This window comes from Aulonocara stuartgranti (genome assembly GCF_965226115.1).
Source record: "Aulonocara stuartgranti genome assembly, chromosome: 15".
NCBI classification, from domain to species: domain Eukaryota; kingdom Metazoa; phylum Chordata; class Actinopteri; order Cichliformes; family Cichlidae; genus Aulonocara; species Aulonocara stuartgranti.
The window spans coordinates 40,581,221-40,599,417 of NC_138951.1; the positions used below are offsets into that span (position 1 = coordinate 40,581,221).

At 43.4% G+C, this 18,197-nt stretch overlaps 1 protein-coding gene across 3 annotated transcripts in view; it reads right to left on the bottom strand.

The window, feature by feature from the left end:
• Window positions 1-5,268: 5,268 nt before the first annotated feature.
• ttll7 (tubulin tyrosine ligase-like family, member 7) overlaps window positions 5,269-18,197 on the bottom strand; it is an 82,831-nt gene continuing 69,902 nt past the window's right edge. For 2 of the 3 annotated variants that reach the window (XM_082506897.1, XM_082506898.1), the window contains exons 20-21: window positions 13,233-13,406; window positions 5,269-7,500 (exon numbers count right to left, since the gene is read on the bottom strand). In XM_082506897.1, the coding sequence (XP_082363023.1) occupies window positions 7,380-7,500; window positions 13,233-13,406 (295 nt within the window). In that variant the 3' untranslated portion in view covers window positions 5,269-7,379. Of the gene's footprint in view, window positions 7,501-8,329; window positions 8,435-13,232; window positions 13,407-18,197 lie in introns of all 3 variants that reach the window. The other variant, XM_082506899.1, reaches the window with a different exon arrangement.

An 18,197-nucleotide genomic window follows, 5' to 3' on the forward strand; every position in this document is an offset into this window, starting at 1 on the left:
TTGCGGTAATAAATCAGAGCAGCGGCTGAATGCGGGGAAAAGTCGAGGCAAAACGGCTAATCAGTTTCCCAGGGAAGTGAACGGAGACCTCTTATTTAAATAATTTTACACCCAGTTTAAAATTTTTGCTCATCTGTAAAATATATGAAAATAAAAACCTTACTCTGAAAATACCAATTTGTTGCGGAGAGGCAGAAGCGCACACGCAGTGAATAACTGGAGCCGGCAGGATGAGACCGTCCAGGCTCCGTGGCGTGCATGTGTTTGTTTATGTGTCAGTTACATGCAGGATCCCTGCTGAGAGCAAAGATGTTGCTATCAAGGCACCACACATAATGCACTGCAGCGTGTGTGTCCCAGTGAGAATACACATAAAAACACACACACACTCGGATGATGTCAGGACAGTGAGGCAGGTGTGAGGCCTGAAAAACTAATAAAATACAACTCATGTGAACATGCTACACACACACATACAACAATGAGCCAAAATATAACTGATTTTCTTTTCACAGCAACACATGTGGGGACACAGAGTATTACAGAGCTGGTGTAGAATCAGTTATTGTAGTGAATTGGATGTGGTGGAAATGGACAGTAAAGGACTAAGCAACTTTAACAAGGGCAAAGTCATTATAGCCATATGTCAGGGTCAGAGACGAGCGACAGCCTCAGAAATGAAGCTGCTGTAGAAAAACAATGCAGTTCCTCTAATGTCCACTTGAGGCTTGCAATAAAAACGAGCTTTTTGTCTTTATAGCTCATTTCGACCTGCACGCTTTTTCCTCTAGCTCAGCCTAACCTTAGTAGCTGCTGTGAAACTAAGGCTGCTCACAGAGGTCTAGAAAGCAGTCAGTAAACCCCTCCCACCCTGCGGTAACCGTCAGTCAGTACGGGAAACTGGTGGTTGCTGGAGGTTAGCGGCAGTCACCAGGAACCCAAAACATGCTAGCTGTGTTTTATCATGATTCATATAATACTGATGACGGAGTTTTAGGCTAATAGTCAGGCTAACACACGTACCAATCATCTTTTCTTTCCTCACAAGTGTCTTAGCATATTTTGGTTCCTGCAACTGGTCCGTCGGGTTATTGTTTCCCCAGAAACACTTCCCTTGTGCTTTTGGAAATCTGTTTTTTCCTATTTCTGTTTTCTTTTTTCCTATTTCTGTTGTGTTTTGTGTGCTTTTGCAGCTGGTGTTTTCTTAAGTTGTGTGTTTGGCCTCTCAGGGCCACCGTAGACTTGGATCATTTCCTCATTTACTCTATTCTAGCTCTAAAATCTAAGCTGGACATTTCTGCGTTTGAGATGCTTAAATATGTTGGAGAGAACTCACACAGAGGCGATTCGGATGTTTGGGGGTGTCTCTGCCCACGATATCGCCATGGCAATGACAACAAATCAACACAAGGAAAGTTAGCTACACTTTGATTAGCAGATAGCATCATCCAAGCTAGCTTCCTGTTAGTAACTCTGTTTGTCCAGACCAGGTTGATTGTTCACTGCAGTGATCAACTTCTCCCACATTCTGACACCAAAGTGCACAGGTAACCATGATGCTATCTCATGATATTTGTATAGTATGGCTGATCCTTCAGAAGTTGAATTACTCTCAAGTCCCCCTAGTCAGCAACAGTGATTTCCTACCAACATGTCTCCAAGGAGGGACAAACCATTAACTTGCAATAGAGGATGTGTCAGAACAAGTCTTATCTGCGGCAGCTCCACCTCACACCTTTCAGGACTTAAAGGATTTGCTGCTAATTTCCTGTTGCCAGATACCACGGGGCACTTGCAGAAGACTTGCCTGTATGGGTCAGAGCTATTTTGGCAGCAAGCAGAGGACCAACAGCAAATAAGGCAAGGGTGGTCATAATGCTTTGGCTTAAGTGTACAGCGCATGCTGCCATTACACACCCCATTGGTAGGAGAGAGTCATAATCCACACACACAAACCCCATGTCATACACAGGCAGTAAACAGGCAATATTTGTCTGATAAGAAAGGTCACTTTTGTTATTCGAATGCACACAGACCACTACAAGCTCCACTTTTAAAGCTTCGATTGAAAGAAAAAGGAGGGCAGCTGGGTTTCTGGACACCTCGCTCAGGCAGTCATAATTACAGAATAAACCACGCTGCTCTTTTCCCTCCATGTCATTTGGAATAGTGGATTAAGAGCAGATTTGAAGCCTTGCCATCTGTGTTTTGCACCAGAGTGTGCTTCCTTATCTCATCTGAACCATCCACCTCTCAAACAGCTCCCAGTCGCTTTTGTACTCTCCAAGCCGAAGAGGTCGGCTTAGGGCCCCGAAACTGGGTCATCTGGGTTTAGCTCAAAAAAGAAAGAAAGAAAAAAAACCAGGCTGGACTCTGGCTGCAAAGCTGCCTGGACCACACACAGGTAGGGGGAGAGAGGGATGGAGCAATCAGTGGGGATGGGGATGAGGGGAGTGACGGGTAGAAAGGTCAGGACTGAACAGTGCAGTCCCATTGCAAGGGGGGGTGGGGGTATTTTTGGATGGCGCGGCAGGGTCACAGAGCCAGACAGTCACTGCCCCTGCTCTCGTCTGGTTGTGGGGGCCGTGGCCAAGGCGAAGGCCAGAGGGCCTCAAGGTCACGCCCTGCAACTCTTCTGTTGACAGGAACGGGGAGGGCGAGGTAGAAAGGGCACAAGAATCTGTAAGGTTAGCTGCTGTTACAGGTCTAAATAAAACTGGCTCTGTCCTCTGTCTCCACACGCACAGACGTCAGTGCAGGGTATCTACAGGTCAAGACAGAACGAGAAATAGCTGATGCACACACGCTCTCATTTCTGAGGCAAGTGGCGGGTCAGGAGTGTCACCTGTCCAGCACGGCCTCTGCTGTGAAATGTAATATCAGTTGGAGGTTAACCCACATGGATATCGAATGGACAGGGAGTTTGAAAACCATTAGAGTACAGCAGCACTTAAATTAAGTGTTTGCACTTAGTTACACTTGAATTTGCCTGTTTGTTTTTTTTCTTTTCACTTTCCATTTCAACACCTACAGATTTTGACTTAATGGTTCTCGCTCAATTATAACATAACTGTCTCAGGTCAGCATAAGAGACAAAGTTATCCACACCTCGAGTTCCCAGACTCGTGGCAGGCCATTAAGTTACTTCACAGCATTTTTTTTTGTTTACACTCATCTGCAGTAATTAGCCTGAACTTGATGTCGTGGTTAGGTTGTGTTCAGGCTCTGAAAGCTAAAAGCATATTTAGTCACCCCACTCTCACTTAGTCATCACAAAAAAGTCTGACTTTGTGTTTATTGTTGAGTGTTTTGTACAATTTAAGGCAAGAAAAAAAAGGTCCTCCCGGAGTGTCTTTCCCTCCTCTCAGCTGACTGGAGGGGGTGCGTCAGGGTCTGCGTTTGATTGGCCTCCCACCAGCTGCTGCCAAAGTGTCAGCACTACAGCAGGGAGCGAGAGCCAAAGTAAAGAAAGCTGTTCTCCTGTGTCACGGGCAGACAGTGTGTTTGTGAAGAGTGACGACCACACCGGCATCTAACCAGACCCGAGTGACATTTGCATTTACATTTAGATGCTGTTAAAAGCGCTGCAGCTGAGCAGCTAATTATGTGTTTAGCCTGGAAACCAACCCCAGCAGTGAATGGCTGTTTGACACCCTAAACTACATGCTACAGTTCAAAAGTTAAATAAGGCAGATACTTCAGGAGAGAAAAAAAGTTTGCATGAGTCGTTCAGAGTCGCCTTCGAAAACGTAAAAAGTAGTCCATCAACTCAAATACCACAACAGTATTTGACTCAGTTACTGCGAGAAATAGAGGGTCCTGTCCACCTGTACAGTACAGTTTGCATCCAAGGAGCCAGACTTGTCAGTTTTTATATGCTCCTTTATTCCCAAGAGGTTGACACAGCGGGTAGCTCTGCATACTTTGATTGGTGGGACTTTTTACACTTGGCTTTTTTCCTGATGCATCCCCCAAATGGATTGATGTCTTATCCCAGGATCAAACTGGGAATCATTTGTTTGTTTTCATTTGCAAATGTATAACTGCTACACTACGGGGCCACCTGTAATTTTTAAGTGGTCTGGAGTAATACTTCCATTTTTTCTTTTCTTGCTTTTTCCACTCATTTTCAGTCCAGTCCTTGTACCTGATCATTTTCACAGGAATGTTTTTATGTTAAGTCACCTAACACAAATTTCTTGAATCATTCAGGCACAAAAAAAGGCACCAAACACAAAGAAATGAGCAGTGGTGCACATTGTTGTGTGTTTACATATAACAGAAAAAACTCAGTAAAGGACTAAACTGCATCTTAGCAGCCTCTCACAAAAAAACTAAACATCTTTTGTTTCAATTTCTTTAGCTGAATCTATGAAAAATGCCAAAGATAACTCAGTTTGACAGGCATAAAATAGTATTTTTTAACAGCAAGGTAATTCTCAAAGAGCTATTAGCCAAAAAAACTTGGCATAGCTCAGCATAGTGTGCAGTGTGTTCTTAAATCTTTTGAGAGAACTGGACAAGTGGAAGACAAAAGAAGAAGTGTCGAGCTTGAATTTAGAATTGATCTGCAGCAGGTGAACGGGTCTGAAAGTCATGCCTTTAAGAAGAAAATACAGCAAAGACTTGACACAAGACTCAAGAGATGCATCTGTCTCTACAGTTGATCCAACTACTGTTCACTGAAGCCTCATCAGAAATGCTCTCAGTGGAAGGATGGTTTTCACGAAGCCATTCTTAAAGGAACCAGGAGGAAACGCTGAGGTACGCCAGGTTACACGAGAACTGGGCTGAAAATCAGTGGCAGCAGGTCTGATGAATACAAATTAGAAGTTTTGGGGTCAAATCGTTGTCAATATGTAGAAGACCTACAACAGTGAGTGTCTACAGTCATCTGTGAAACATGGCAGAGGCTCTGTCATGGCTTGGAACTGCATTTCAGCCTGTGGTGTTGGGGATCTGCTGAGTTTAAGAAAAAAGTGCCATCAGATTAAAGTTTTCATTTTTCAGCCACTGCAGTAAGTGCATAAATGGGTAGAAATGGAGCACTATCAGTCATGGATTAGCCCAGACCTCAACATTATCGAAGCAGCGATGAAAGGTCATCTCGACAGAGACTGGAACAAAAGGCAGCAACATCCAAAAAAGAGCTTTGAATGTCCTTCGAGAAGCCTGGAGGACTCTTTGTGGCCGATGGGCCTGGTTCTGCCGGAGGTTTCTTCCTGTCAAACGGGAGTTTTTCCTTCACACTGTTGCCGAGTGCTGGCTCGTAGCGAGTCATCTGATTTTGGGGTTTTCTCTTTATTATTGTAGAATTGTCACATTACAAAGCTGTTCTGATTTGGTGCTATAAAACAAACTGAATTGAATTGGTGGTCATAACAAATATTGACTTTGCACCTATTTCCCATTTTCATGTGGCTTTCAAGGGTTTGCGGACGGGGTCGTAAAAGCGAAACTCCTCTTCACATTTTCTTTTTTAAAATGTAAGTCATACTCGGCTTACTTTTCGTCTCCTTTTCACAATCTTCCATTTAATCTGCGTTCTCTGTAATTTTCCAATTCAGCACCAAGGCTACATTTGATTGAAAAGGAAAGCAGAGCACAATCTGTAACTATACTGCCACTTTTTAAAATAGTGTAAAAAAGTAATAATAATATTAATGAATGAGAAAAAAGGTGAAATCAGTTTGTTTAAATATTTTATTGCTATGTAAAATTAAAAATCTCATACCTCCAATGAAAAAGTCCGGCTCTTAAATAAGACAAATCAATCAGGCAAAATAAAAATGTTTGGCATTGTGAACGGATGCTGGGGACGAGGGGAGAGTTCAGTTTGAGCAGATTTAGCGCAGCATTGCTGCTACACTTGTTAGTCAAAACTGTTACAAAACGCACCGTAGCGTACAGACTACCATCTTTGAAATTCTAGTTATCAACTCATGGGCTAGTACACATAGTAAACTACGAAACATGGACACAATGTTTCTCCCTATTAACATTTAATCATTTAACCGAAGGCTTACAGTAGTTCATGACACATTAACCTTAAATAAAAGTCAACCAACACATGATGCAGACGTGCGTATTATTGGCACATCTGTGAAATCCCGAGCACTTAACTACAGTGCGGTGGTGGGTGTTGGGGGGGGGGGGGGGCTGTAGCTGCTCATCCCAGCCAAATCTCTGCTGTTACAGTACAATACATTTGAACAGATCAGCCAAGTAATTCAGCGTGTCGAACAATCTCTAAATCGTGCAACAGATCCTCGTCATCCCTAACGCATCCAAACTCGAGACGACAAACATAAAAGTGAAGTGTCTTCTTTTCAGTGCAGCCAAACACAAAGAAGATGAGAATAATTAATGTCAACGCAGAACTTCAAGTATATTCCAAACGCAGCTCCTTTGTCTAACCACTACATCAGAGTCTAAAGGGACTAAAATCTAGTCATGCAAGCCACTTTTCTCTCTCTGTTACAAACTGCAAAGTGCATATTAGGAACTGGTGTGCGCTCTCTGAGAGGTTTGGCTCTTGATGCTGTGGCATTAAAGTCGTCTCATTCTCTAAAGAGGCAAATAGGCTCGGCTTTACTACACTGACATTCTAACCGTTGTGTTGCTCAATAGTGCTGCACTTAATAATATCACACAGGGAAAACATGAAGCGTTAGCGTTCAAAAGGCGACCCGTTTTCGGGTCCTCCGGGCACCACATCTGGACTGCAAAAAACCTCCAAAAGCGAGAACATAAAGTGACCGTTATTAACATAAAGCCTCTCTTATAAGTTACGAAATAAATAACATTTCAACATTTCAGAAAATGGAAACAAAATAACTGATTATAGTCGGCAAAAATAAGTTTTGTACATCCACTTTTTTTTAATTTAAATGATGGATAGCTTTGTTAGTCCATGTGCATTATGCATCAGCATTCACTGCAGTCATGGAAAAACCTTAGAAAATAAATAAGTACATAAATAAATAATCCTTGCATTGTTTTAGTGTTTGTTATTCTTTTCTTTTACAGTACCATGACTTGTAACTGTACAGTGAGTATAATACAGCAGTTACAATGAGAAACGCGGGGCAAGCCCATCGCCTGGCATTCGAGGGGCTAGAGGAAGGGGACCGAGGGTAATGGTGGTCTGCTGAGCAGAGTGAGCAGCTCCCTTTAGCGATCCCAAATCATCCAGCCTTGCTTTGTTGATCTTCCACAAGGAGACTGGGCCAAAACCAGGCCCCAACCTGGGGTCCAGAGCAGCACCAAATTCAGATCTATACCAGGACACCTAAGATCTGGGTTTGGCTAAAAAAGTCAAGGGAGGCGAGGTTGGGGAGGAGAGGGGAGGTCAAAAGGCCAGGGTTGCCACGGTGACCTCAGAAGTGGCCCATCCTGGCGGCAAAAAGGTTACGGGAGCGTGGCACGGCTGAGGAGATGCTGCCAAAGCTGGACGAAGGCCACTTCATGATGAACTGGGAGGTCACTGGCAGCAGATACCTGGACAGACGGACAAGAGCGAGGGACGGAGGGATTAGGAGAGAGGATGAACATAATGAGAGGATTAGTCATGCAAAGGTCGCAATTTAGAGGTCGGGGCGCCTGAGTAGGCACTGAGACAGCATATAGCCAACTTTTCATTAATGGTTCTACCACTTATGACCATCTCTATTTGCACAATTCAACTTTAATATTTGCTTGGAAGTTTGAAGATTAAAAAAAGAAAGAAAAGGAAAGAAAAGGAAAGAAAAGTGAAAAGAGTAGAAAAAAAGAAAAACTGGAGACTTGTGAGATCCGTATGAACTGCAGCACTTGTTAAAACAGCTACGTTATTTTTTTAGAAAATTCCAGGAGAAAGTAAAAAGCGCCAGTTGTACATATCACCACGGACCAAGATGGCATCTTCAGATGTTTGGTTTTGTTTGTTCAATGGTCCAAAAAGCCCCAAATAGTCTTTTTTAAATCACATTTAACCAAAACAAACAAATAAAAAAATCTTCACATTGAAAAAGATGAAAATAATAAACATTTGGCTTTCTTCTCTTTGCTTGGCGATTCTTGCGTTTATCAAAATAATGATTTATGTTCTAATCTTTTAATCTTTTCAGCTCCAGTTTTGTGTAATGTACCAAATCTAAAGTATCATACACACAGAGCTCTTAGCTGCGGTCCTGTTTAATTAGGTTATGTGCAGTAATTATGCATCTGCTCGTACAGTAATAAATCATGGACCTCATACCGACTGTCTTTTCTCTCAGTACAACTGTTTTTTGGGGGTTTTCAGCTTTGATCCTTACATTATTTGGTATCATGAACATAAAATCCTCACCTATCATTCCGAGGCACAGGCGTCAGTACCTTTCTAAGACTTTTCTATGACACCTTCCACCGAGACAGAGCAGTGAGGCAGCTCCTGCTAACAGCGTTCCAGTACCTGAGAATGAGACCAGTGTCAGGTTGAGTCAAGGCGAGGGCTGAACCCCGCTTCCATCTTCCTTAGTTAAGGGAAATGAGTCAGGTATGGTTGTCAGAGAAATGTCAGATGAGATGATCGGGATCCTGGACAAGGTTAACTGAAGGTTATGCAAATGTTAGGGTAGCGTTCAGAAGACATGAGACGGGATGCTTGGATTCTTCTAGACTGATCGCTTAGAACAAGATTTACATTTATGGGCTTTCCCAGCACACATTCATATTGTGATATGAGACATTATGCGATCTTATTGCTATATCCGTGGCAAAAATCCTAAGCTAATAATAAAAATACATCTAATATTCGTTTAGTTAAATGAGTACAATGGTCAAAGGGAACGGTCCCCATGGAAGCTCTTAAGATGTGACAATCTAATCAAAAGGGAGCCACTGGCGCTGAGGATTACAGAGTGAAGAAATAATATCTCCTTTTAAGCCAGAGCAGCGATAGCACACTTTTTCTCTGACAGCCCTCGTTTCTTGTGAAATAGCTCTTGGACAAATTAGCTGAGCAGCTTCTTCTGAAGTCGACCGGAAAAGGGGAGGAAAAAAAAAAGCATGTCGCTAAGGGCATCTGTTTCAACACAGCCCCAGACCCAGGAGAGTTAGGAGGGATTCAAATTAACTTGATTTACTCCAATGAGAGTGTCCTTGAAACGGCTTCAAGTGGGCCGCAGGTATCCCTCCAGCACATCATCTTCATCTGTGACTGGACTCGGCTGAACAATGGCTCAGTCCGACACTTCATCTCAAAGTTCTCCACTTAAACCCCAGAGAGGTTTGCAGGATACGCTCTGCTCTCGGCCTTTCACATACGTTCCCAGCAGGTAGCTCAAAGTGCGCTCTTAAAAGAGCCTTCTAACGATTTTATAGCACGGTGTTGGGTGCCACCCTTTGGATTAACTCCTGCTTTACTTATGTTTCTCCTCTCTGTGCTCGACACCTTAAAACATGTAAAGATTCACCCTACATCCACCGGGAATTCTGTAGCTTTGCAGTGTCACGCTTCAGTTCGTTTCCAAAGTTTTTGCTGTAAACTCCAAGAAAAGACACGAGGGAGGAAAAAAAGATAAGAAAATTGAATACTGAACATTCATTAGGGGCCAAGTGTGTGTTCTCTGAGATCCTCGGCTAGTCACTTTGAGAATATTCAGCTCATAAAAAGAATCACTGTGGTGATACTGGCAAGGGGTGAGATGGGGTGAGATGAGGGGGGGATCTTCTCATGTCCAAATGGCTGTCATCTCTGCAGGCTGCATTTAATTGGACCCTCGTTCAGCTTCTTCCAGGTTTGTCCTCTGTTTGATTGTTAAGAAGGTCTTGGCAACAATGTGCATGCTTGAAAGCCAGTGGGTTGCGGCTCATTCATGCACTTGTGCTTTACTTCAATTCATCAGTTGACAGGCACACACTCTATGCACCAATCCATACATGCAATGCTACAATCTAGTGCAGTTCCTCCTGACAGGCCGATCTTAAGTCCTCCATCAAAATTCGACTGCCGCAGTGAAATGACAGAGGCCCCGACAAAACAAAACACCATGACTGAGGAAGGAGAAGGAGACTGCTGCGATAGCTGATGCAATCAGAAATAAGAGGTACAAAAGAGGCTTGAAGGTTATCTGCAGCCCTCATTCAGCTCCACACCCCAATTAACCCTAATTACTGCCACAGTTTTCAGACAAATGAAAGTTAATAGGATCTGAAACTTTTGTCATCATGGGAAAATTGTCTTTGGGTATTGACAGCAATTCCAAGCTTAACAAGAAAGTCATTAGTGGGGCTATTTGGCTACTTCTTCTCATCTGCCCACACAGGACGAAGGACTTGCCTATAACCCCGCCAGGCTGTTGACACACCTGATCGGGGCACTTCTCACGGGGAGGATGCTTGAACTCGAGCAGGCAGGTGTGGTCAACAATGGAGACCCCGTGGACCCGATCAACGCTGATGTGTGACAAAGGCTGGTGTATGTGTGTGCACGCACATGAGACAGTGGGTTGAATTTACAGTACAAAACTCATTTAAATGTTGCATAGCAAACTGTTTGAGGCCATCATAGCTATCTATAAGATTTAAAAAGGAAAGCCCAATACAAATGGATCATTCTATGAAAAACATGTCCTTAAAAGCCTTTGAGGAATAAGAAATATGAGTGTCAATAATGAATATGGTCTTATTATACTGCAGTGTTGCAGTCTTTGACAACAGCAGGTGGATGAGTGTATTTCATTTTTCTAATTCAGGCCTGAAAAGTTCTGAAAGCTTCAGTTTATTATTGTAAAGTCATTAGTAACAATGTATTTATTTAAAAGTCTCAATTAAAGCAACCATTAACCACATTCTAATGTTTAGGTATAATGGTCATTACTTGTGTGATGCAAATATTCATTCTGTCTGTCATGCAAAGATGCAGTGTGTTTAGTCCAGCTGATGTCGCATCACCAAGAAAACAAAAGCAAGCACCTTCCAAAGTTTAGCGTGAATTCCACTTTTTGTGGAAGATGTTGCTTTAAAAACAGATAAACTCAATCAAACAGTGACATATCCTCCAAATTTCCTGTGCAGCTGGATGGGAACAGAGCAAAGGAAAAGTAGTTGGAGGTTAGTGGAGTGCGAGTTACTGAAGAGGGACTGATGATCGTTGTGTAACAGTCACATGACATGTGCATGCACACCCACGCGCTCTCATACACACACAATTTACCCTCTCATAAAAAGCTTATGCATCAATGACAAAATAATCCTAATTGCTTCTCAGCTATCTGAAGTGGTGGTGGGTTGCAACTGTCCCCTGCATGCCTGATGGAGAGATGCGAGCCACTTGTGCCGTGAAACTGCAAGCCACGCCATGTGAGGCCGAGCCAATTTCTGCCTTCTTGTGACAAGAAGAGAGGGGTGCTTAGGGTTGATCATGGCACTGATGCGGTGCAGGTGAGACGCTCGGCTCCCGCCGAGGCCACTCGTACTGAAAATGCACTCGGGGTGAGATGCTCTTGATAAAAAGCACTGAGTGAAAGGCGCAGTTGTAAAGCATGTGGTTAAAAAAGGATGATGCGCTGCAAGCTGGCCGAATGGTTGCGGGGTTGACCAGCAGAGCTCCAAACAGTCTGAATACGCCTCTTTCCCTCTGAACACACTTTGTCACCGTTTTGCTCTATTTGAGCATTTAAAACACATCCTGTTCTTTTGCCGTATCAATTAATCTCAGCGTGGCTTATTTATTAAATGCTAGTGAGGGACAGAAGAGGAGACCATGCTAGACTGTTGGTTGTGCAGCCAAAACAACCATCTCTGGGCAAGTGGGATCAAGCCTGTGTTACAGCTGTGAGGGTGGTGGAGGCAGCAGAAAGCAGTGAGTAGGGACAGTGCTGGAAGATGGTGGGGAAAGGGAGGGGGGCGGGGGTTTAGCAGAACTAAACCAAGCAGAGACCTGCATCGAGGGGCGAAGAGACGGAGGAGGAGGAGGAAGCGGCAGCGACAGCAGCAGGAGTGGAGCCATGGGTAGAGGTTGGTCCAGCAGCAAATGGGAAGCTTTTTTTACACAGACATATATAGACACAAGAAATAGGGAGAGACACACCAACGCGTGCTTAAAGGATACCTACAGCGAGTATCTGGACACACTGGGCTTGATGGAGCTATGAATTCTAGTTGTTAGTTATTTCATCGCGTTATCACATCTGAACAAACTGAGTTAAGAAAAAACATGAGCAGGATAGTCAAAACCTAAACCGGCTCTTCAACCATACACAAACCCTTAATACTTTTTTAACAGCTGAGGTTTTTATACAGTAGGTGCAAAGTGATAGCCTGTTAAAATATGCGCAAGAGTCATGAATCATGTAAAGTGAGGCCCCAGGAAATAAGGAGCTCTCTCTCGTAAGGTCATTTGCTGCACAGGCTCATCTGGGGTCTAATTGAATTAAGCAGGCCTCGAGGGGCCCCGGGCTAACCTGAGCGCTAATCTGTGGGCCATTATTTCCTGTTAACAGCACACTCCCTCTCTCCCACTGCCGACCCAGCTCCCTCCCTGTCTGCCAGCCCAAAGCATATGTGATTTAAAAGTTCACTCATTACAAACCCAAGCTGCTGTCTCCTGCGGGGATCAACCTTAAAAAACAGAATGAGGCTGATTTTTTTTTGCTTGTTTGTTTTTATCAGGGTCTCCTAATGAAGATGATGTCTTTAAGGCTCTGCGGAGGCGAGAGAGCAAATGTTTTCTGACAGAGGTATAATGATGATAGGGCTGGAAATTTTAAATCAGAGTCTTTTTCTGTCTGTATCAGTGACTTTAATCAGTTTTGTTTCAGTGGGTTTTTGTCAGAGTTGTAAGTTTATTAATAGGTGCTTTAACAAGTTTCCAGCTACACCTAAATATTGGAGGAAGACACTGAAATAAGTGTCTTTGTTCAGAAGCCCAGTGGAGAGATGTGCAGAGCAAATAATGTCTAATTCCTTTAATTTGTTGCGATACCATTATGGCTAAACTGTTGCTGGTAATTAACTGTAATAATAATGAATTTGAGACCCATTTCTAAAGATGCCTCCTGGACCAAGCCATTACCATTTTTTTAAACAGTTCAATTCAATTTTCTTTGCAGGAGTTAATCTCAACATTGTGCACGAGGATACCTATGACATTTGAACACCCTCAGATCTTATACAGTATGGAGGATGGATAATTAGCTCTCTGTGGCAGCGGGAAGCTAGAAGAATCTTTCAAAAATACAGCTGAAATGCTCGGATGTCCATCTCACCTGGTGTCATCCCACTCCGGGCTGAGTCCGGTCAAAGAACCGCGAGACTCTGAGACAAACTTGTAGACGACCAACAGGCAGTCTCGGCACAGCTGGACCAGCCTGCGACAGCACTGCAGCTCCTGGGGTGACACCACCTCACTGCTCTTGCTGAAGATGGTCTCCCAAGATGAACTGCAGAGCAGAGAGAAGTAGTTTAACACACACACACACACACACACACACACACACACATATATATATTTAAATTCTTCTTTTTCGCTTTAACTCATCATTATGAAGTCAATGTTGCTTGCACAATGTAATGACAGCGTTGTTGTTAAATTAGTTCCCTATAAGTCTTTGTCGAGCCGATTCGGTCTCCCTCCAGGCACAAAATTACCAGCTGGATGTCAATGGCATCTAAAAAGTATCATTTTAATGTACAGTGTCTAGTGTACGCATGATAACCACATACAAACACGCAGCCTTTCCCTCTCCATGCGTGCGTACACAGCGCAGACATACAGGAAGACAGACACACTGAGGGGGATAAAACAAATCCTGGTACAGTTAACCCCCTTTACAACCCCGGACATACCCCTGACTGTGAGAGAGCCTCAACAACTGAGGAACACAACCCCGGGGGGTACTTTTGATGTCTACCCCGTTTCACTTCTTGGGAGGTGGGGGTGGCTCCTCTGAAAGGGTTCAAAACAGTGTGCGTTTCCATTCTCTTCCTCAAAGTCGTTTTCAAAGCCTGTTGAATTCATCAGCAACAATAGCTGCGAGGCTGTTTGATTGTTGTTAAGTCCCTCAGATAAAATATCAAACAACAGACCGAGAGGAGGTTGCGGGGGGAGCGCTTCCCCTTGGATTTGGCGTGTGCTATCCGAGGTGCGCCGCTTCACTGTCTCCATGTGATATCAGGGCCCCCTGTTGGGTTCATCCGTGTTGGGGCCGTGGCCCGCTGTAGGGAGGGGCCAGACGATAGGCTAGCAAGCTAGCTGGATGATCCTGGGCAGGCTGTGATCAGACAAAAGCTGGACGGGGTGCAGCATGATGGGGGTGGCTGAGGCTAGGGTTGGCTAATCCTCATGAGCCACATGAGCCAATAGCCCTTCTGCCCAATCTCTCTGCTCTCTTTTTACTGTCTCTTTCTCACTCGGTCGCTCCTCCACTTTTTCTCCAGCCACACTTCCATAAAACGGGAGCTTTCACCAGGGAGCAGCACTTTTTGAAGGAATTCAACATGTTTCAACCACAGGGAACCAGGTCTAAATTAAGTTCTGGGGTAATTAGTTTAGCCCCCTAAAAGCCCTGGGAAGGTAGTATTTTCTGAAAGTTCAGGTCCTCTGGGGTTGGAGCTTGAAGCGATAAAAAATGTTTGATTGGTCGAGCACTCGGAGCGTTTTAGCCGGCCTGAGACTGACTGTGCGATCACACAGTAAAAATAAAAAAAATAAAATGTTTGCTTACTTTCAGAAATACAGCAGGAATTATCGGTTACTGTCTGTAAACGCCACGTTCAGACTGGGACAGACGGATGAGAAAAAGCGAGAGCAGAAGTGGTCAGTCGAGTGAATGAATAGAGGCTGTGTGTCCAGAATCATTACTACATATTATTTAGTACACCAGGAAGAGTTTCAGTGGATCCCCGTATACAGTAGTTTGTAAGGAAAGCTGCAATCAGTAGTGGAAGTCAAAATTCGATTTTAAACTGAAGGAGGGAGCAGAGTTATTGACTGTGGCAACATTTTAACGCACAAACAAACACACTCAGCCCTCCACACCTCTGCACCACGCTGCGGGGAAGATTTTGTGTGAATGGTCGGTGGACTAATTTGCATCATCTTCAGGGCTCTTCAAGACCCGAAACGTAGACAGCCATCGGTCAAATTCCTGCAAACAAAAGTTTGGAGTTGTCCAGCTGCTGTCTTTCTTCTCTCACTGCGTATCAACCCCTTAATCTCCATCACCTTCTCACTCTCCTCCCCAGTCTCCCTTAATTGAGAAGGGACAAATGGAGAACTTAGAGCAGCGACTTAGGTTACATCCTCTGAGCCCACTGCATCAAGAGAAAAGTCGCTGCTGAACAAGTGAACTGTAAGGAATATGGAAGGAAGGAGATGTGAGGAAGTCACACCTTTATCCCAGAAGAGACAAAGATACTGGCAGCCACCAGCGTTACCCCTCAGCCTCCTAGTAGATGCACCTATGGAATAAAAGTAGTAGGTGACTTCCTTCCTAAATGATTGCACTTGGAAAATGTTCAGCAGGTCGAGATCACTGAGATTCAAACAGATGAAAATTCAGTAACACTTGATAATATAACCCACGGCTAAGGGCATAATTCCTCTGTTATTAATGGAATTTCAATGTATTTTATTTGAAATTACAGCATAATTATAGTTACGAATACTTAAATGTAGGCACACTAGAATAAGGGGGTAACAAGTCAGGCTTTTACAGGAAACAAAATAATTGCACTGCAAGTAAAGTGTCTGACATGTCTCGTGGAATAAAAATGTATTTTCCCACTGTAGGTATGCGTGTCTACTTTTTGCGTGTTTAAGCAAGTGGAAACTGGACGGTGCGTCTTCCTGACATGATCAAGTGAGCTGTGACCGCAGTGATTCATCTTGTGAGGATTCATCTTCTGTCGCTTCAAGAAGCGTAGAAATAAATAAATAAAGGCACAATAAAACTTCAGAGTATCAGATAACAACCTAAAGTGAAGGAACTCAGAGGCCTTCATTCACCTTCCCCTGCTTCTGTCCCTCCCCTCGCTTTCTTCTTGCTCTCACCAGTGAAAAAGCCTTGATTAACAGCCCAGATTTGTGACCTGAATCTGCACCCTGTCTACAAAGACTAACATGTTTCTTTCATGCCCAAAAGCTTTCAGGAAAGTGCAGTTAGGTCTGGTTGGTCTGTCACTCATTCTCTGTCATTCAGCTGCCATTTCTTCCGCAGTCATACTGAAAGAAAATGGCAAATTGTCCCTGCTGTCAGTGAAACTGATATATTGATGAAAAATGGGCTTAAGGACATGAAGGAAATTGTGTAGTGCAAGAACCTCTAGTTATGGAGATGAAGAGAGACATTATGCAATGAATAAAGTAAGTGTAATTGGCCTGCAGCGTAATCACTTGTTTGTGTTGTTTCTGAAGAATTAGACTCCCCGAACATTTCCATTCATTCAGGCGACTTCTTTTTGATAACACGGGCAATTTTTCAAAGTCTCTTTTTTAAGTCCTGATTTAAGTAATTGCTTACCGTCTAAGTTGATGTTACATTATAGGTACGAGGCTGGTTTCATTCAGAGGTGCGTAGATTGGTTTTTACTGATCATTTTTTTCGCATGACCCCGGAGCACGCTCAGCTGAAAGAGCCATTTTAGCATCAGTGGAAATAATATCAGCAACAATTGTCTGTTTATCTCCGTTGCAGCACCGCTCTGTGTGCGTCTGCAATAAAACCTGCTTGTTGGATCCATGCACACAACCGACGTTTGACTTTGATATTTGGTGTGTATGCAGCCTTCAAGAGGTTGATCTTTTTAGTGCCCATTTAGAGAGAAATTACGCAGTGGATGGATGTCAGTAAATATAGATTTTCAACCTGAATTTTATTTCAATAAAAGATCCGATGTGTGATTTTAGTGATTCTGTGCAGAGATTTCTTCATCAATTAATTACTTCTTTTCTTTTTTGCTTCTGCAACTTATCTTCAAGTTGTTTCTGTCCATCCAGTCTCTTTCTAGGAGGTTTTCTACCTTGAAATATAAAATGGCACCAGGGTGGATGAGCTAGCCCGCTTCCAATAAGTTTGGGTGAAATGTAAAAATTTTCCAATTGACAATCGTCAGTCCAATAACCGACGACAGGCGATACATTTGCACATGCACAGACTTTTTGATGGACGGAGCAATGCAATCATGCACGGACTGATTTGCACGTTTAGAACACAGAAGAAGTCCAAACATGGACGAACGAATTGCCCAATTACAGACTGGAGGCGAAGGCGCAGATAGAAACGGACTGTTAGCTCAGCGAGGAGGTCGTAGGCGGAGAAGACGATCCACTGGTCTGGACAATGCATCTCCCAGTGAAGTCACGGAAATATCCTTGTATACCAGCCACAAGCACACCTCCAGGACGCATGTTCAACACCGCCGGTAATATTGTTAACCACCTCCGCAAACATTGCAGTAAACAGGAAACATGCTTGTTTTCCTGTCAAAGAATTTAAGTTTTGTTTGGAGGGAATGAAGCTACTCTTTGGATTATTCCTTTATTTATTTATTTGAGACTTAACGTTACATCGCAGCTGGAAGAGATGATTTTTAACTTGTTGTTTGGTTGAGTGTGTCAGACAGATAAACACTGGATCGGCCTGTAAACAGGGTACAGCAGAAAAAAGAAGCCAGTTTGTCTTTGTTTCCCTCCCCACCATTGTGTGTTTTGTTATTTAAATAAAACGCTTTTTTCTGAACATTGGCTACTGCTGTTCTTTCTTTCTGTCATGAGTTTGAGTAAATGAATCGCTGCTACGTTTGGGCGCACTCTGAGGAGGGTGCCGTTAAAACAGCGGTATTATTTATTTCTGTTGACTGCTTCAACCAACATTATCAACAAACTTACTTAAATAAATAAATGTTCCTTGTAAAACCCGTCGACGACAGTCGATATATTCGCCCAAACACCCAAACTTACCTACCAATAACTCCTTTGTCATTCTAAGGCCTCAGTCACAGCAGAGTAAAAATAGGACAGCAGCCTCCGACAAACACTACAGACTGATCGCATTGAATTTCTTTGCTGGCTGGGATCCACTGTAAGCAGTTGCGTTGACAAACTGGTTGCCCAGAGGTTCAGTGTGCAGAAACCTCAAACTCAGTCTTTAGAAGCACAGGTCACCTGGTGTGAGGCAGCCACAAGCTTTGCAATTAATTTCCATTTAATTTATAAACACAGAAGATTATTG